Genomic DNA, 21,488 nt, shown 5'->3' on the forward strand with positions numbered 1-21,488 from the left:
CCTATTGGTTTGTTCCAAGTCACGTGACTTTCAAGGTCCCAGCGGTCAGAACAAAAAACATGGCGGACAGTTGTCTCATTTTTAGTGAAAAATCAATATTTTGACTTAGTTTCTGCATAAAAATGGATTTTGATCACATTTCTAGTGAGAAATATATGTTTGATTTTCTAAATATTCACTCAGTGAATGTACATAATCACTTTGTATGTTGGAATAGCCACGGGATATGACTGGCATTAACTTGCATTGTAGCCAAATCCGTGTCAGTTTCAGGGAAATTTGAGCGATTCCGTGGCTATTTCACAGATTCCTGTGAGACCAGGTTGGTTCTTACAAAGACATGTGTCACGTCACTGTGCAGAGAAAACTTGGCGAGCCAGCCCCCAAACAATGGGGGGTCGCCAAAGTTTAGAATGATAAAAATGTGGGTCCCTCAAGAAAAAGGTTGAGAGTAGCTGCAGTGGAGAACAGGTGTGTGTTGATGTTTTTCAGCTCACCTGTCTCGGGGTCACACTGGTGCTCACAGGGGTCCAGGAGCCGGCGTCCACACAGCTCGCTGACCCAGGGCCCGCTGGCGTTCTGCTGGTAGTACAACAGGATCTGGGCCGGGTTCAACCAGTCGGAGGCGTCCAACTGGCTGCCCTGCAGCAGGATGAACCTGGAGCCTGAGGAGGACACGGAGGAGAAGGAGATCAGAGTCAGAGGGATGAAAAGAGATGGAAATAAGGTGGAAAAGCAGGAAAGAATGAGGGGAAAAAAATAAAAAAAGGACAGTAACTCGGCTGAAAGTGGATTTCACCGTTTCAAAACACACTTTTCTGTATAAAAATCCCAGTTTAAGTGCATTGCAGTCTTTAAAGTCAATAAAAGAGGTTAAAATATGTGATTTTCCAATGTAACCTGGTGGTTCTAACAACTCTTTTAAAGTTAAACCTTCAAAATAAGACAAACATAGTTACACATATACTCACATTGTTCATTTAGTGAATCACTTTTTGTATCACTACGCTTCTAATGCACAAGGTCATTTTACACCCATGTGTGTAAACTTGATGTAAATTTTTTATTTTTTTTAAGAAATAAAATAACCTTAAAAAAATATGTAAAATTACACAAAAAAGATGTAAAATTACCAAATATATTTTAAAATGACCCCAAATAAGGTGTAAAATTACTTCAAAAAAGATGTAAAATTACCCAAAAAATATGCAAAATTACTTCAAAAAATATGTAAAATTGCCCCAAAAAATATGCAAAATTACAAAAAAAAAAGAGATGTAAAATCTCCATTGGAATAATACAAAAACTATTTAGTTATACAGTCTTTAAACTCAATAAAAGAGGTAAGAAAGTCATATAAATTGAATATAAAATCAAATACCATGAAGAAAAAAACAATATAGAATAAATGAACGACAAGAAAAAGGCCCAAAAAACAGAAGGAAGAAAGCAAGCTCCAGGCTTTTTTTCAGGGTTTCTGGTTCTCCAGCAACTAAAATAAATAATTTCTCATGAATAAAACCTTAAAAAAAGGTGCAAATAAAGTATAACACTTTAAACCTTGGACCTAAAATACCTTGAGCTGATTAAAAGACAGCAAGCTGAATATTATTTTCTCCAAAATTGGAAGAGCGCTACTTAAAAAGGTGAGAAAACCTCAAAACCCCTCAGAGTTGGAAAACCTTCAAAATGAACCAGTTTGATAAAAGCAGAAAATAAATATTTCATCAAAGAAATACCAGCTGAGGATTAATGTGGCTTCAAGATCAACCTTAACCCACAAACATCACATTAAAAACAACTTTCTCAGCCAGTGCTGTGATATTTAAAAAATAATAATCATTATTATTTAGGATCATTAAAGTGGAAGCGGAGATCCAGCTGAGACATCAAACCGCCACAAGATAGAAATATGCAAACTGTGAGAAACATTTTAATAAAACAATACCTGTGATAATAACAATCTAATGCTGCTGTTGGTTATTATTAGTAACCACAGGCAACCACTTTGTTGCCCTGCAGCTAAACATGCACCAGGAGGAGGAAACAGGTCTGGATTCTGTGAACACATCCCCCCCGGAGCCTGGAGGAATAAAATGTTGGAGGTTCAGAGAATGTTACAGATGAATAAATTAATCACGTTTGGGTTTGGACCAGTTACTGTGGGCACTTAAAGGAAGACCTTGGTTTGTTTACTATGGACCATAGTTTATGACGAAAAGAAATTAGGAAAATAAATGTCAGAAAATAAATGTTTGGTACACTATCTACATTTTGACATGCAGTAGTGATGTCCAAATGAAGCTTCATAACCCATTAGTTGTATCTTCACGATGTTGACAAGCTGCATCATATTTTTATTTTTTGAATGTAAATTCCAAATTCTGAGCGTTTAACTTGTTGAGGTGAATTTTGGAGCAGGGGCTGCAATTCCTGTCCATTCCTTTAACTGAGTAAAATAACAAAAAAAGGCCTGCATATGTTAGTCAAATGTATGTGAGAGTAGTATTCATATAGTATCACTGTTACACTGAATACACTTGAAGTTCTTAGAGTCTCTGCAGGGAGAAAGGTAGGACCAGGTTACTGTGTAAAATATCTCCTACACTGCAAAAAACATGAAGTTCAAGTATTTTCTTCTCATATCTACCAATAGTGTCTTAATTATCTAATTTACCTATTGACCATAGCTTTATGTGCTTATTTTAAGAAAATGTGTCTTTTTACAATAAAAATGAGCGAGTAACCCCTCATCACAGGGTAAGTAACCCCTCTTCACAGGGTAAGTAACCCCTCATCACAGGGTGAGTAACCCCTCTTCACAGGGTGAGTAACCCCTCTTTACAGGGTGAGTAACCCCTCATCACAGGGTGAGTAACCCCTCTACACAGAGTAAGTAACCCCTCTACACAGAGTAAGTAACCCCTCTTTACAGGGTGAGTAACCCCTCATCACAGGGTGAGTAACCCCTCTACACAGAGTAAGTAACCCCTCTTTACAGGGTGAGTAACCCCTCTTCACAGGGTAAGTAACCCCTCATCACAGGGTGAATAACCCCTCTACACAGGGTGAGTAACCCCTCTTAACAGGGTGAATAACCCCTCTTCACAGGGTGAGTAACCCCTCTTCACAGGGTGAGTAACCCCTCTTCACAGGGTGAGTAACCCCTCTTCACAGGGATTTCAGTCTTGTGTAAAGACTTGTTTTTAGGATTGACTTTGTGAGCTTTTTCATGCTTTTCAATCTATTCAACTGTTGAATATGGTGAGTTTTTACCTCAAATATTGGCTCCAGTTGAGAGTTTTAGTTGCATGGAGTTTAAATGATATTTCAAAAGCATTTTCTATCACCAAAACGTGTTAGTTTCAAGTATTTCTGCCTTATTTGAATGTTACTAATGCTTGAGACTCTGCTCTTGTTTTTAGTGTTTTATGGTTTCCTTGTATTTATTGATTTTTAAATATAAAAAAAAAAAAAACAATGAATCTATTTATTTTAGTGTTTATTCCTGTTTGATTTATTGTATTGTCTCTTGTTCTGTGTGTTTATGTACAGCACTTTGTTGCAGCTGTGCTTGTTTTAAAGAGCTTTACAAATAAAGTTGAGTTACTACAGTCGGGCTTTTCAAGTGACAATTTCTTGAAATAAGTATTTTTGAACTTATTAAAAGACATCATTGTTTTTCCAGTGCAGAGACATTTTTACTTACTTAAAGAATTCTTACAAAGAAACATTTACTTACTGCACTGGCAGATAATTTGACTTGTTTCGAGCATGTATTTGATTAATTCTAGTTATTTATTTCTCATTTTTTGTCATGCAACTGCCTGTGCAAAAAGGTACATTTTTAAAAACATGCAATAACTTCAAACTCAACTAGCTGCACAAAGAAAAAGAGTAAAACCAGCCTCTGGACCAAGGTTATTATAGTTAACGAAAACTAACAAAATAACGAAAACTAGAATTGAAAACACATTTTCGTTAACTGAAATATAAATAAAAATGAGAGTTTTTCAAAAACGATAACTAACTGAAACTGTATTTTGTGGTTACAAAACTAACTACAAATATAGTGAAAATGTCCTTAGTTTTAGTCTTTGTCAACTTTTTTCATCCATAAACCTTTTTGGTTGATATGAAATCTATTTCATCTATCTGGTTTTATGACTTAATAAACTTATTGGGGCTGAGATGGATCAGACAAAGGAAATAAAGGAAACATTTATTGTGTCCTTACTGAATCTGGACCCAACAAATACCCCATTACAAAACAACTACAACTAATAAAAACTAAACTACAACTAATAAAAACTAAACTACAACTAATAAAAACTAAACTAAAACTAATAAAAACTAAACTACAACTAATAAAAACTAAACTACAACTAATAAAAACTAAACTACAACTAATAAAAACTAAACTAAAACTAAGCATTTTCAAAAAAATAAAACTAATCAAAACGAGCAAACTCACTCTAAAAACTAACTAAAACTAACTGAATTTGAAAACAAAAATTGACAACGAAATTAAAACTAAAACTAATGAAAAATTCAAAACTATTATAACCTTGCCCTGGAGCCCTGACAGAGCCAGCAGGAGCCACTATAACACCTGACTGAGACTTCTCCACTGTGATCTCTGTAAATTAGCAGCAGCACTCATTGAGCAAAGCCTGTCCGTCTGCAAACAGGGATGCACTGGGCATTAGCTAACCCAAGCATATTTAATGACTTGTTGGCAGGCTGAGCGTGCCCTAGTTAGTGCCATCCCCTTTGATGATCACTTTAAAACTAGAGCACACGCTGCCAATGGCCGGACACATCTTGTTTGTCTAATCGTGGTCATAAAACTGCTCGTAAAAACTTTCAAACTGAAGACACCAATCAGCAATGTTTCTGTTTTTATGGCACATTTTACATCCCATTTGATGTCTCTTTGGCAGCGCTAGATGTGCAGCATCTTTATTTTTGCAACACGGAATGGATTTTATTATTAAAAATACATTTTTGTGGAGGTATGCAAAACAAAATGCACTAATTGACTTCTAATAAAAAGCAAACAAACTAACGATTTATTGCAATTTGAAATTGGAGCCAACTCAGATATTTATCTTTACCTCCAGTGTGAATCTCACAGGAGAACTTCCAGAGCTGCAAAAGGTGGAGCTGGTACCAGGCAGAGAGCTGATAATATATACAGAATAGAGCTAATCTAATACTACCACATGAGATATTAACAACTAGAAAATGTTTCATACCCAAAACACTAAACAATGGAAGAAGGAGGTCATTTACATGTCAGGAAATAAAACCTCGGAAGCCATTGTTTTTGGTTTGTTTTTGTGGATTTCATCTTTATTTCATACTTTGATACTGAGTTTAGTTAGTATTCCCCTTTTCTTAGATTAGGATTTATCTATTTAGCTTTAAGTGTAGTTAGGTTTCAATGTTTTTCCTCCTTTTGTTTGTTTGGTTTCTACTCTTAGTCAGGAGTTTCATAGCCCTTTGCTTTCACTCTGAGAGGAATATCTCAGCTGCTTTTTTGAATAAATAATCATTAAGTTCATCTGCTCTGTGTCTGAGTCCTGACACTTCCCTTCAGTCGCTAAACCTGCCCAAACTAAAACAAAAGCTGCCCACCACTCTGTGGGTTTGTATTTTCACCATCCTTTAAATTTTATGAGCTACTAAATGAGTGAAATGTTGAGGTTCTGGCAGATCCAGGACGCTATCTGACGCTCCCAGAGCAGCGTTAGAGACGACACGCAACAAAAGCAACAAAAGCAACAAAAGTCCACAGCTGCTCCATGTGGGGACCACGGCGGTGCTCCATGTGGGGAACACGGCGGAGCTCCATGTGGGGGCCACGGCGGTGCTCCATGTGGGGACCGTGACGGTGCTCCGTGTGGGGGCCACTGCCGTGGTTCATGTGGGGACCACAGCGGTGCTCCATGTGGGGACCACGGCAGTGCTCCATGTGGGGGCCACGGCGGTGCTCCATGTGGGGGCCACGGCGGTGCTCCATGTGGGGACCGCGGCGGTGCTCCATGTGGGGACCACGGCGGTGCTCCATGTGGGGACCACGGCGGTGCTCCGTGTGGGGGCCACGGCGGTGCTCCATGTGGGGACCACGGCGGTGCTCCATGTGGGGGCCACGGCGGTGCTCCTAGTGGGGGCCACGGCGGTGCTCCATGTGGGGGCCACGGCGGTGCTCCATGTGGGGACCACGGCGGAGCTTCATGTGCGGACCACGGCGGTGCTCCTTGTGGGGACCACGGCAGTGCTCCATGTGGGGGCCACGGCGGTGCTCCTTGTGGGGACCACGGCAGTGCTCCATGTGGGGGCCACGGCGGTGCTCCATGTGGGGACCGCGGCGGTGCTCCATGTGGGGACCACGGCGGTGCTCCATGTGGGGACCACGGCGGTGCTCCATGTGGGGGCCACGGCGGTGCTCCATGTGGGGGCCACGGCGGTGCTCCATGTGGGGGCCACGGCGGTGCTTCACGTGGGGGCCACGGCGGTGCTCCATGTGGGGACCACGGCGGTGCTCCATGTGGGGGCCACGGCGGTGCTCCATGTGGGGGCCACGGCGGTGCTTCATGTGCGGACCACGGCGGTGCTCCTTGTGGGGGCCACGGCGGTGCTCCACGTGGGGACCACGGCGGTGCTCCACGTGGGGGCCACGGCGGTGCTCCACGTGGGGACCGCGGCGGTGCTCCATGTGGGGACCACGGCGGTGCTCCATGTGGGGGCCGCGGCGGTGCTCCATGTGGGGACCACGGCGGAGCTCCATGTGGGGACCACGGTGGTGCTCCATGTGGGGACCACGGCGGTGCTCCATGTGGGGACCACGGCGGTGCTCCATGTGGGGACCACGGCGGTGCTCCATGTGGGGGCCGCGGCGGTGCTCCATGTGGGGACCACGGCGGAGCTCCATGTGGGGACCACGGTGGTGCTCCATGTGGGGACCACGGCGGTGCTCCATGTGGGGACCACGGCGGTGCTCCATGTGGGGACCGCGGCGGTGCTCCATGTGGGGACCACGGCGGAGCTCCATGTGGGGACCACGGTGGTGCTCCATGTGGGGTTAGGCGTTGGGGTTTATAAAATAAATATAATATATATAATATATTATACTAATTTTCAGTTTGATTTGCTAAAAGTAAGAAAGCAAAATATGCAATTGCTTATATTTAGTTTATTTAACTTCTTTTGAGGCTGTAAAATGTCACATTTTTAATTAATCTCATCTTAAAAACAGCATTTTATGCTTAGTTTTTGCTTATGTTTAGTATATTTCACTTATTTTGGGGCTGTAAAAAGTTAATTTTTAAGTCTTATTGGCTTATTTGAAGCCTTTAAATGCATCTGTAGACATGTTTATTTCTAGATTTAACAATCTTAATTCAAGAAATCTTGTCAAGTGAAAATATCTTGCTGCATGGACATAATAATAATTCCGCTTGTTTTGAGTACTTTTCCCTCAGATTTAGTGCTTTTATCTTGTTTTAGACAAAAACAGCATTTTATGCTCATTTTATGCATATGTTTAGTATATTTCACTTATTTTGAGGCTGTATAAAGTTACATTTTTAATTAATCTCATCTTAAAAACAGCATTTTATGCTTATTTTATGCTTATGTTTAGTATATTTCACTTATTTTGAGGCTGTATAAAGTTACATTTTTAATTAATCTCATCTTAAAAACAGCATTTTATGCTTATTTTATGCTTATGTTTAGTATATTTCACTTTTTTTGGGGCTGTAAAAAGTAACTTTTTAAGTCAACTGATTTTAAAACCAGCATTTTTTTTGGCTTTTAAATGCATCCGTAGATATGCTTATTTCTAGATTTAACAACCTTAATTTAAGAAATCTCTTTGCATGGACAGATAATTCCACTTGTTTTGAGTCCCTTTTCCTCAGATTTACTCTTTTAACCTGTTTATAGACACAGTGTGTGTTTGTCCTGTCTTGTGTTATCTTTCATATTGTTATTATGGTGCGTGAAGAGACAAACATCTCCACATGATTACTTCCCCTGATGTGATATAAAGGAGAAAGGTGTGACTCTTCTTCTTCTTCTCTGGTTTTTTTTCTCCAGCGTATCTGGAGGCAGACTCCTGCGCAGCTGTTGGCATTAATAGCTTCTTTCCCCTGTGGTAAAATCCAGATTTTCATCTGATTCACCATGACATCAAATCAAGTCTGATGAGATTTCGGAGACATTTATGGAAACATTCTAAATCGATCCCAGTTTTGTAATTCAACAGGCGAATTCTCCATCTTTCATCTCTCCTTTCAAAGTTCCTCCCCGGACGCCTCCTGGAATTTTAATATCTGGCTGGCAGGCCGGCGGAAAGCAGCAGCAGCGAATCAAATCAGACCTCCAGATGATAGATGAGTGAGCCCAGTCACAGTCTATAATATATCTGGACCGCCACAACACCGTGGTGACGGCTGGAACAGGCCACGGAGCAGCAGGAGCCATCAAAGGGACCTTTATTTTTATTTCAGTCATTTTGGTTCTTTTTTTAGTCATTTTGTGTCCTTTTTGTGTCTTTTATTTAGTCATTTTGTGTCTTTTTTTAGTCATTTTGGGTCCTTTTGGTGTCTTTTATTTAGTCATTTTGTGTCTTTTTTTGGTCACTGTGTGTTGTTTTTGTGCCTTATTATAGTAATTTTGTATCTTTTTTTTTCATTTTGTGTCTTTTTTAGTCATTTTGTGTCTTTTTTTTTTTAATTTTGTGTCCTTTTTGTGTCTTTTATTTAGTCATTTTGTGTCTTTTTGGTGTCTTTTTTTTGTAATTTTGTGTACTTTTTGTGTCTTTTTTTTTTGTCCTTTTTGTGTCTTTATTTGGTCATTTTGTGTATTTTTTTTGGTCATTTTGTCTTTTTTAGTCATTGAGTCTTCTTTTAGTAATTTTGTGATTTTATGTTTTTTTTTTGTCATTTTGTGTATTTTTTTGAGTCATTTTGTGTCTTTTTTTGTCTTTTGTGTCTTTTTTTTTTAGTAATTTTGTGTCCTTGTGTCTTTTTTTAAGTCATTTTTGTCCTTTTTGTGTCTTTTACTTAGTCATTTTGTGTCTTTTTTTGGTCACTGTGTGTTGTTTTTGTGCCTTATTATAGTAATTTTGTATCTTTTTGTATCTTTTTTCATTTTGTGTCTTTTTTAGTCATTTTGTTTTCTTTTTTGAGTCATCTTTTTTTGTCTTTTGTGTCTTTTTTTTTAGTAATTTTGTGTCCTTGTGTCTTTTTTAAGTAATTTTTGTCCTTTTTGTGTCTTTTTTAGTCATTTTGTGTCTTTTTTAGTCATTTTGTGTCTTTTTTTTAGTCATTTTGTGACCTTTTTTTTAGTCATTTTGTGACCTTTTTGTGTCTTTTTATTTTACTGTAAAGCAGCAGCGAATCAACCAGCCCTCCAGATGATAGATGAGTGAGCCCAGTCACAGTCTATAATATATCTGCACCGCTGACAGCTGAAAAATGCCAATAATCCAGCAGGAGCCGGCGCTTGCTTGGCCCCCGCGGTACCCTTTCTCTTTCCTTTTTTTTTTCTGCAGGTGCTACATTGAAATTCATTAGCGTGGTGGTTGAAGACATGAGAAGGAACCAGAGGAAGGTGATGGAGGGCTGGCTGCGGGTGGTCGAGGCGACCTGGCCTCAATGTGCTGCGATGCTTTCAGGGCACCATCTGTTGTGTGGTCTCACATGGGAAGGCCGGGGGGTGGGGGTGGGGGGGGCACTCGACCTGGCATTTACCTTTGTCTTTGAGAGAGCGAAGCAAATCTGCAGCTCCACCACCAAACACAGCCAACACTCAGAGAAATAGAGAGCTGAAGTCTCAGGAGACAGCAGGAAAAATGCCAGTTCAGCCCCGTGAGGCCTGGAGCCCACAGAGGAGTGGGTTAGTGTGGATCTGGTGTAAAGGTATGAGGGGCATTTAATGACAGCCAACTACACTAAAACACCTAAACCGCATCGTCTGCAGAAAGATGATTAATAGGCGTGTGTACAGGCACGCATATTGCGAGTTCACCAGCAGTGGCGGTTCTACACAGGGGCCTCCAGGGGCCTCTGCCCCCGTGAAGAAGCCTTTGGCCCCCCGTGTCAAATAAATAATATATCGATCAATTTATAACAATGAACAATGGAACAATTCTAACCTTTTTTGTTCAAACAATATATCATTGTACACAAAAGGAACCCAGAATGTGACCATTGTATAATAGTTTAACTCCATGGAGTCTTATAGGGATATTTTGTCCATTTTTGAATCCTTTTCATATCTTTACGTGTCTTTTTGTGTCTTTTTTGGTTATTTTGTATCTTTTTTTGGTCATTTTGTATCTTTTTTTGGTCATTTTGTGTCTTTTTTTGGTCATTTAGTGTTTTCTATTGGATCTCTGCTCACACGGGCAGCAGCAGCTGCTGTGCTTCCTCCCCCGTCGTCACCACCAAAGGCCTCTGCACTGGACCGGGATCCCGGGAGCCAGGGACAGGCCCTGTTGCCGTTGTCTCCTGATATTGTTGCGCGTTTGCAGAAGTCTTGGGCTCACCCAAAAGAGGCGACTGCAGCCCGCCCTGCACTTAGCATCCTGGAGGGTGCTGCAGAGCATGGCCTGGATGGGGTGTCGAAGGTGGGCAAGACCTTTGCATTGTTGGCAGGAGCTCCGCCTAGAGGAATAGGGCTGCTCGCCACCCCACAACTGATGGATTAGTCGCTAAGGCTGACCAGTCGATAGCCATGGCTTCACGCTGGCGAACACCAATGTGCGTTTGCTGGTTTATTTGGAGAGCCTGATTCGGGACCTGAAGTCCAAAGGCTCAGCTGATCACCTGCCGGAAATGATCAAGGTGATGGACACTGTGATCCAGGGCGCTAGCTCCCAAGCCAGGGTTCTGGGTAACTCCATGGCGCAACTGACCATGGCCCGGCTGCATTTATGGTTGAGCCAGTCAGGATTGTCTGATGGTGATAGGGCTTCTGTCCTAGAGGCTGCTATTACCCCTGGAGACGTGTCTGGGGCGACGACAGAGGCCATCTAGATCTGTTGTTCAGGGTCCTCCCAGCGGACTCGTCCCATGGAGCAGGGCGGACAGGTGCGGCAGGGGATTCCCCGGCATCAGGTGCAAAGGCGGACGTGCTGATTATGGGGCAGCAGGGCCCCGCCAGCGCTCCTGACTGTGCGCGTCCTCATCACCTAGCTAAGCGATTGGCGCCAGTGCACCTCCTGTCCATGGGTGATGAATACTCTGGAGTTCGGGTACCGTCCCCCTCGCTTTCGTGGGATTTTGGAAGGAAGCAACTCGATGCCAAGATCTCCACCTTATTAGGGAATGGTAAATGGACCTGCACTTATATATCTCTTTTCTAGTCTCTTTGCCACCACTCAAAGCTCTTTACACTACAGACTGACTCATTCACCCGTTCACACACATTCATGCTGGTGGCAGAGGCTACCCTAAATGCTGCCACCTGCCACCATTGGGAATTCCTTCACACACTGATGAACGCAGCATCAGGAGCAATTTGGGGTTCAGTATCTTGTTCAAGGATACTTCAACATGTAGGCTGCCATGGTCGGGGATCAAACCACCAACCCTCCGATCATTGGGCGACCACTCTACCAACTGAGGTTGAAAAATGCCAGCTCCGCCCCGTGGGGTTTGGAGTGCCCACAGAGGTGTGTGTTAGTGTGTTAGTGTGTGTGTTAGTGTATTTTTCCTCACCGTCAGCGATGAGGTGCTCCGGTACGTGGAGAATGACCCGGACGGCGAGGCTGCAGGACATGTGTGAGGAGTAAACCAGGCCGATCACACAGCTGATCACACTGATCAGAGTCAGGGTGGTCTTATTGATCGGGCTGCGAGGGGAACCTGCTGCTGGACACAAAGAGAGGAAAAAACAAACAGAGAGACGTGAAGCAGGGAGCGCTTTCATTCCCCCCAAACCCCTCACTGATAAAAAACCAGATAAACAGTAAATCTGAGGGAAATGATCTGCTGCATGGACAGATCATTTACCTTGGCTAGATTTATTACATTTTTCCTGTTTTTCTGAGTATTTTTTCTGGGTAGTTTTTTTCAGTGTTTCTGTCTAATTTTTTCTGCTTTTCTGACTCAGTTTTTACTGTTTTTCTGACTAATTTTTTCCCTGGTTTTCTGACTATGTTTTTCTGTTTTTTGAGTAATTTTTTTCCTGTTTTTCTGAGTATTTTTTTTTGTTTTTCTGTCTCATTTTTTTCAGCTTTTCAGGCCTATTCATTTTTAATGTTTTTCTGACTATTTTTTGTTTTTGTTTTTCTGACTCATTTTTTTCCTGGTTTTCTGACCTTTTTTTAGTAAATTTTTCCTGTTTTTCTGAGTATTTTTTTTTTACTGTTTTTCTGACTTTTTTCAGTTTTTCAGAGTAATGTTTTCCTGTTTATCTGACAATTTTTTCCTGTTTTTCTGACTTTTTTTTTTACTGTTTTTCTGACTTTTTTTATTGAATCTAGAAATAAGCATGTTGAACACTTAAAATAAGAAATTAACTCTTAAAACAAGATAAATGATCTAACACTTCTAAATCAAACCAAATAATCATCAGGTCACTCTGCTCGGGCCAGTTCATCACTGCTGGCAGCTTTAATTTATCTGGTTTTAAGAGTTCATTTCTTATTTTAAGTGTTCAACATGCTTATTTCTAGATTTAATAATCTTAATTTAATAAATCTTGTCAAGGTAAATTATCTGTCCATGCAGCAAGATCATTTCCCTCAGATTTACTGTTTGATCTGGTTTTAGACCTTTAGATTTACTGTTTGATCTGGTTTTAGACCTTTAGATTTACTGTTTGATCTGGTTTTAGACCTTTAGATTTACTGTTTGATCTGGTTTTTAGATCATGTTTACAGGTCTTTCTATACTCTAACATGCACACAACAACACAAACATAAACCCACACTGCTTACACAGGGAGTCATTTCACAAACAAGCCAAATAAAGGCTCAGTGCCCATGAAAAGGACCTTTGGATCTAAACCCCCGGAGCCTTTGGGGTTTTTTAGACTCGGTGGAACAGAAACCAGGTTTTACTTTGAAGGATAAGAACATCCTGGCTGGGACGTCGGGGTAAAAAAAGAGACACGGCCCAAATAAAAGAGTTCAGAAGGTGTTTTCCAAGCTTCCATTATCTCTTCTAGTCCAGAGAGCAACACAACCAGTTAAACAGGACCTCAGACCACCACACACACACAATACAAGTCACCTTGAATAAAGACACTCACACTTTTGTTTAAAGAGTTTTTTGTTTTTTTTCCTCCAGCAGAATAACTCTAGATTACATTGTGACTTTTTAAATGACTCTGGCAGAACTTTGTGTCTCATCCAGGAGGCCCGAGGCGTTTCCTTTAGACAAAAAGGCTGAAAGTTAAAAAGGTAAAACCTGACGGATCATGTTTAAAGGAAAGTTTATTCAACTATTAAACCTTAGACCAATTTAAACCTTAGCCAGAAAAACTGCTCTGCACAAAAGGTGTTTAGTCTAAAAACCAGATCAAACAGTAAATCTGAGGGAAATGATCTTGCTGCATGGACAGATAATTTACCTTGACAAGATTTATGAAATTAAGATAATTAAATCTAGAAATAAGCATGTTGAACACTTAAAATAAGAAATTAACTCTTAAAACAATAGTTTTATGTCTATTTTTTGGTCCATTTGTGTCTTTTTTTGGTCAATGTGTGTCTTTTTAATGGTCATTATACACCTTTTTTGGTAGTTTTGTGTCTATTTTTTGGTCCATTTGTGTCTTTTTTGGTCATTGTACATCTTTTTTTGGTAGTTTTGTGTATTTTTATTGGTTATTATACGTCTTTTTTGGTCAGTTTGTTGTTTGTTGCTCTAAATCTAAAGTATTTTTTTTTATCTTGGTAAGAACCAAATAATCATCAGGTCACTCTGCTCGGGCCAGTTCATCACTGCTGGCAGATTTACTTTATCTGGTTTTAAGAGTTAATTTCTTATTTTAAGTGTTCAACATGCTTATTTCTAGATTTAATAATCTTAATTTAATAAATCTTGTCAAGGTAAATTATCTGTCCATGCAGTGAGATCATTTCCCTCAGATTTACTGTTTGATCAGGTTTTTAGACTAAACACCTTTTTATTTACCAGTGTATCATCTTTAATATAAAAGAAGAATAACTTGTGTACAGAAACTTCCTGCAGTAGATATTTGGCGATTACATAATAAAAGCAGAATATTTCAACATCCTCGTGCCCTCACTCATCATTCTTCTTCTCCCGCTGGGCGTGAATCATCGTTCCTCTGGATGTAAACCAGAGTTAAAGCACCACTTGATTCTGTCCTGCAGCCGTCTCTAATTAAAGGTGTTGGCTCCACTTCTGCAGGCTTCGCCATGTTTGTGACACCTGAGCACATGACGGGCGAATAATTGGCTCAGAGGCTTGTAACGCCTTCTGACAGCAGCTATTATTTTGAGGGCATTGTTTCTATCCTTTATTTATTTATTTATTTCCCCTCCGTCTCCATTACTGTACATCAGAGCTGCATGCTGACAGAGAAACGTGCTGCACCACTTCACGTTGACACATTTACACAGACTGCTCCTTAGAAATAATATCCCCGTGTAATATTATTTCAGAATAAAAGTGTTGTGTGTCGTGCCGTGAGATGCAATCAATCAAAGTAGTCGCCACAGAAACACGTCTGATCTCGTCCTCTTGTTTGGTTTCACTCAACAAGATGCAACTGAGATCAGAGTTACAGGAGACAGAGCTGCAAGTTTAGAGTCCAAAACCCTGGAGGCATGCTGGGTAGAAGGGTTTTATTGGTTGTTCCTCTAGTATTCTTTGTGCTGAATCCATTTCTGACCAACTGGTCCAAAGAATGAATGGAGGTGAACTGGCCTGAGCCGCTGACTTCTAATTTAAGGCTCACAATAACCTCTCACAAAGAAATAGTATGGTATATTATACTTTTCCTGAACTGACAGAGTCTATGAAGTATTGCAGTTGTTGGTTTTTGGGTCCCTGATGTCCCTTGATCCTACAGGGATCACATCAACTAGAGAGTTTAGGACAAAATGGTGGTAAAATGAGTGTAATTTCTGGTTTAAAGAGGTCATGTGACCTCTGTGTTTGTCCGAAAGATACAACTTTGGTCTTAAATGAAAGCCATGGATGCTCCTTTACAATGATGCCAAACAACCATTTATAATTTATTCACACATTGGAAAATTATAGACATTTCTAAAATTGGGCGATTAATCACTCATTATGCTAATTAATCAATAATTATGACTAAACTGTAACTTTTACAGCTTGACATCCAGCATAAATGGATTCAGCATGAAAAAATGGTTACACCTTACAATAACCATTATTTATAAATGTCAAACAGATAGTTTGTTAATGTTTAATCATCATTTATAAACCGTATATAGGCCATTTAGAATGATACATACATAATTTATTAATGTTTAACTATCCATCCATCCATCCATTCTCCTCCGATTATCCGTGGCCGTGTCGCGGGGGCAGCAGAATAACTACATAATTTATAAATGGCTAATAGATGGTTTATTAATGTAGGTTTATAGTTAATTTACAATTAAAAAACAATTACATTATAACTAATAGTTTATTAATAGTTTTAGTTGCACTCATTATAACATTCAACACTATATTAAGTATGTTAATGGTTTTGAAATGATTCATATACCTTTAAGAAATTGGTTTAAAACATTTAAAGATTAAATCATTAAATGTATAGCACTTTGTAAATGGTTAATAACTGGTTTATAAACCATCTATAAATATCACTTAGTTGGTTATTGTAAAGTGTTACCAAAAAAATACTAACAGGAACAACCAAGAAAACACTTTTACCCTAAAATGCCTCCAGACGTCTGAAGTTCCAGCTCCGTCTGTCTGATCTGGTCGTCTTGTTTGATGATATAATCATGTATAATAATCATATTTAGATGCACTGAGATCAGTGTTACATGCCAACAACACAAACAGCAAACTGTGTACACAAACGCCACGTATTTCCTTGAAGGAAAGTCAAACACAACGAGCCATCCATCTGCTAAAGGTCACTGGTCATGCGTCATGGCGGCGGTGACTGTAGGTGTAGAGTCCTCTTACCCCCGGAGCCCCACGCGCTGTTGGCGTTACCGTTTCTCATACCTCGACTCCGGCGCCGGCTGCGGTTCGGGTCGGTGTAAAAGGCCAGCTGAGGCTCGCTGTCTGCCTCCGTTCCAGAATCCCCGTCTGGGTTCAAGAAAGTTGAACCCGCTGTTGGATTCACACATAAAAGAATGAAATAAAATAAAAGATACACCCTAAGAAAAAGAAAGAAAGAGTTCTGGACCAATGGTGGAGGGTTCAGCCAGGACCAAAGATGGAGGAGTGAGGACACAGATCAGAGCAGCAAAAGTTTTCTTCAATCAATAGTTGAAATGTAGGCTAAATAGTGAAAGGGCCACGGGGGCTACTGCCGGTGTGTGTACACTATGATGAGATTCTTCAGAGATTTATAACAATTAATACTAGTAATGTTATGATACTATATAATATACAAGGAGCACACCTACAACAAGCATTCCTTGACAAGTATTTATTTATACAGCAACCTATGACCTTTAACCTCAAAATGTGTGTGTGTGTGTGTGTGTAGGTGTGTGTGTGTGTGTGTGTGTGAAACGTGTATCTGGAGGAATGTGTGTGTATATGTAACTGTAATCAGTAAGATCCTTTGATCCTTTGATGTAAGAGATACATCAAACCATCAAAGGCTTTGGGGTCGACCAATCAGAGCAGAGCAATCAACAGAACTAACTGCAGCTGTAGAATGTAGCTGAACAGTGACAGCAGCCAGAGGTGGACAGACTGGAATTTCTGTCCTCGAACAGAAAGCATTTTTGGCAAAACCATAATACCTATCATTGATCTGACTTCACTTTGAGCGTCCTGAGTTCTTCCTGAACGTCTACATATGTTTGTTTTTTTAACGAAAATGAAAAAATAGCTTTGTTAGAACGATCTAAAAAAACTGTTACATCTTCCTTTTTAAGAAATCTTCCTGCGTTTTTAATGTGGGAGCCAATGAGGCTGTTGGTGGTGTTGGTGGATCATCTGTGCGTCCTACGCCCAAACTATAACTCTGACAGCTTTACCAGAGGATTGTGAGGGAGAAGACTAATTTTCCTACGTTTCTATGTATAAATTATTTCTGTAGAGTGGAATTTGCGGCCTGGAGCGCAGTTTTAAAATTTATTTTTTGACAGTTTTTTCTCTCCCTCTACACTCTGGTGATGATGTCACACACTGTGACACGAACATTCCGTGCAATACACACCCATTATAATCTCAGAATTTATCCAAAAATGATCATGGTCATTGAACAGGGATTGATAAAAAACTATATGACCTATCTGTGACAGTTTGACCACTGTCCCTGTCTGTTTAACTGCCTATCAATAGCGCGCATTGATGGATAGTGTATGAACAGAAAAACTTCAAGCATACAGTATATTCAGGCTCTTTATTTAAGTAACAAACAAATACTCACAAACGGTCTCTCCCTCTCACCATGGCTCTGTACTGCAGACTAAAAGAGTCAGGGTAGGGCTGAGGGCTTTAAATATGGTGTCAGGAAACACCTGCTGCCACTAATTGGCCCAGTTTGGGCCAAACCATTTTCCCTTGTGTCAAAGGAGGACACTGGACATTGACATTGGACATTAAAGGGCGACAAGCCTAAATGTACTAGTGGAAATCACTGATCTTCAAGATGAAGTTAACTTTAACATGCATGCCGAACTTTTGATGAGTTTATTCATGGTTTATTTGCAAAATGCCACAGTATTATAATCCCCCTGTTGATTGGGCCTGTCTAGTGGGAGGGGCCATGGGGTATAAAGGGGTGAGCTGCTGTCCTTCTGACAAGTCTGCTGTATGCTGTTGCCAGGAGAGGTTGTCGGTGTGGTGCAGGGTGCTCAGCTCTCCACGAGATGCTAAATATCTACTGAGGTGATTATTATTTTATGTTGTAAATTATGGTTAAATGCATTCAGTAATTGAGTTTAATGTGCCGTTATTTTGCTAATGGATTATTTGATTTATTGACATTGATTATTTGAAGTACCGGTACTTGATTTTGAATATGCTTGATTTATTATAGAGAATATTTGATTATTGATTATTTGAATATTTGAATTGATTGAATTATTTGATTTTGGAATTGGATTTAATGTTTTTACTTTTTATCATTTCAGATGTTTGGCTTTTGGCCTCCTCTGTATGTTTGGCACTTATCTGACACTTTGGGAGAATAAATATTGTTAAAAACCGATTTGCAACTGTGTGCCTTGCCATCCTTTGGGTTTGAAAGTCCGGTTTATTAAGGTAACATTACCTTCACCCGAGGCGGGGTGTGACACTATCGAAACGTGGATTAATACACCGATACACAAGACTTGTGTCTACTGTTTAAAGTTTAAATGGAGTCTCTAGGTGAAATTATGCCGGAGAAGTAGACGTTTAAAAATCTACAATTATTGTTCTTTTTCCCTCATTTTTTTCCAGCCGTCCCATTCACTTCAATGCAAAAATTTTAGTTGTAGGACTAGTAGCGGGACAAAATTGTGTCCGGAAGAGGAAAAAGAAAAAATCCACAATTTTGCTGGTTGGCCAGCCACAATATGCACTTGTTTCTCACAACGTGTTTAAGGTTTGTGTCTCATGTAAATATATAACTGTATTTAGTGTTTTCTGCCTCTTGGCCAGGGCGCCTTTAAAAAAGAGGTTCTTAATCTCACTGGGATATTTACTGGGTAAATAAAGGTTAAATAAATAAAAAAACAAGAGGACGTAATAATAGATGCTTTTATGGAGTGAGAGAAGAACTGCCGTGACGTCTTTGTAGAAAATGAAAGCAGACAAAACGTCCCAGCAGACAGAGATGAAAGTCAAGAGGAGACACTTTATAACGTGTTGTTGTTTCTGTATGATGAAGTCCTTGGGGGGATGCAACTTATAGGAATCAAACTTCACAATAAAGCTTTAATTAAAAAAATCAGCAAGGTTTGTCTGGTGGAGTAAACCTTTCACAGTGTAAATTACAAATATTACAAACATCCACGATGGAGGACAACTGAGAATGTAAAGTCCAGATTGGATTGTTGAGTTTTATATGAGGAATAAGAAGCAGAAGTGAAGACACACTGTGGTGTTCATGCATCAGTAATGACTCTGGTCTTTGAAGCACCCAGGACTTTTTTTGTGCTTTAGCATGAACGTGGCATTAACAGTGTAGAAGTGTAGAATTACCCCAAAAAAGATGTAAAATTAGCCAAAAAATATGCAAAATTACCAACAAATAATCTAGAATTATCCAAAATTATGTAAAATGACCCCCAAAATATGTAAAATTGCCCCCCAAAAAGATGTAAAATCACCAAAAAAACAAACAAAAAAAAAAACAGCAGTGGAAGGCTACTCTCTCTCCGATGTAATAATACAAAAACTATTTTTCTTCATAAAATTTGATGTGGAATTAAATAAATAAAAGATGTAAAAAAGGATTACCCTAAAAAATATGTAGAATTACCCTAAAGAAGATGTAAAAAAAAAAAAAGATGTAAAATTACCCCAAAAATGTGTAAAATGACCCCAAAAAATCTAGGATTATCCAAAAAATTTGCAAAATTACCCCCCAAAATATGTAAAATTACCCCAAAAAAGATGTAAAATTACCCAAAAAATGTGTAAAATGACCCCAAAAAATCTAGAATTATCCAAAAAATTTGCAAAATTACCCCCCAAAATATGTAAAATTACCCAAAAAAAGATGTAAAATTACCCAAAGGAGATCTAAAATCATCCCCCCAAAATATGTAAAATTACCCAAAAAAAGATGTAAAATTTACCAAAGGAGATGTAAAATTACCAACTAAAAAAAACAGTTGTGGAAGGCTCCTCTCTCTCCAATGTAATAATACAAAAAATATTTTTCTTCATAAAGCATGAAAGGAAAAATGGATATGATCTGTTGTTATAGAAAAGAAGATATTCACAGGCAGCATTAATAACATGGAGATAAATGAGGGTCATTTTGACCATGTTGTGCATTAGAACAGTAGTTCTCAACCTTTTTGAGTTGCGACCCCTAATTTAACATGCATGTTGTCCGCGACCCCCGCTCACTGAACACAATCTCACACGCACAGTTCAGATCACCCAAAAAAAGAAACAAAATGATCAAAAAAAGTAAACAAAATGACCAAAAAATTACAGAAATTGACCACAAAATGATAAAAAAAAAAAGACCAGAAAGGACACAAAATGACACAAAAAAAGACACAAAATTACTAAAAAAAGACACAAAATGACAAAAAAGACACAAAATGATCAAAAAGAAACAAAATGACCAAAAAAGACACAAATTGACCACAAAATGATAAAAAAAGACACAAAATGACCAAAAAAAGACACAAATTGACCACAAAATGATAAAAAAACAACAACAAAATGACCAGAAAAGACACAAAATGACACAAAAAAAGACACAAAATTACTAAAAAAAGACACAAAATGACCAAAAAAAGACACAAAATGATCAAAAAGAAACAAAATGACCAAAAAAGACACAAATTGACCACAAAATGATAAAAAAAGACACAAAATGACCAAAAAAAGACACAAATTGACCACAAAATGATAAAAAAACAACAACAAAATGACCAGAAAAGACACAAAATGACACAAAAAAAGACACAAAATTACTAAAAAAGACACAAAATGACCAAAAAAAGACACAAAATGATCAAAAAGAAACAAAATTACTAAAAAAGACACAAATTGACCATAAAATGATTAAAAAAAGACACAAAATGACAAAAAAAGACACGAAATTACTAAAAAAGACACAAAATGATCAAAAAGAAACAAAAAAGACACAAATTGACCACAAAATGACCAAAAAACCCCACAAATGACCAAAAAAGCCCACAAAATGACCAAAAAAGACATTAAGTGACCAAAAAGACTAAAACACATGAACACTTTAACACAGTGGAGACAGAGCTGACTTCCAAAATGATTTGGCGACCCCCAGAAATCATCTCACGACCCCAATTGGGGTCCCGACCCCAAGGTTGAGAACAGCTGCATTAGAAGGTGTTTATATGTTGGACATCAAAGGGTTAAAAAGAAAAAAAAAGTGTTCGTTGCTTGTTCCAGTTGTGACGGTGAGGTCAGGATCCTTTCAAATGTGGTTTTATTGGAACTTTGTTAGAAATATAAAAGACGCTGAATGAATGAGACTGAGATCAATAGATGAGCTGTGACTCAGCTCTGTCCTATAGACGGGAGATACTCGTCCCTGGGGTTTCCATAGCAACACACCTCCTTAATCTCTTCATATAGAAATTAGATCTGGATCTATGGACAAAAACAACCATTTACTGACAC

The 21,488-nt window shown here is 39.2% G+C and overlaps 1 protein-coding gene across 4 annotated transcripts in view; it reads right to left on the reverse strand.

The window, feature by feature from the left end:
* astn1 (astrotactin 1) overlaps nucleotides 1–21,488 on the reverse strand; it is a 679,871-nt gene that overhangs the window by 458,633 nt on the left and 199,750 nt on the right. For 2 of the 4 annotated variants that reach the window (XM_059344320.1, XM_059344319.1), the window contains exons 6-8: nucleotides 16,203–16,310; nucleotides 11,736–11,885; nucleotides 498–665 (exon numbers count right to left, since the gene is read on the reverse strand). In XM_059344320.1, the coding sequence (XP_059200303.1) occupies nucleotides 498–665; nucleotides 11,736–11,885; nucleotides 16,203–16,310 (426 nt within the window). Of the gene's footprint in view, nucleotides 1–497; nucleotides 666–11,735; nucleotides 11,886–16,160; nucleotides 16,311–21,488 lie in introns of all 4 variants that reach the window. The other 2 variants (XM_059344318.1, XM_059344317.1) reach the window with 1 other exon arrangement.

This window comes from Centropristis striata, chromosome 11, assembly GCF_030273125.1.
Source record: "Centropristis striata isolate RG_2023a ecotype Rhode Island chromosome 11, C.striata_1.0, whole genome shotgun sequence".
Classification (NCBI taxonomy): Eukaryota; Metazoa; Chordata; class Actinopteri; order Perciformes; family Serranidae; genus Centropristis; species Centropristis striata.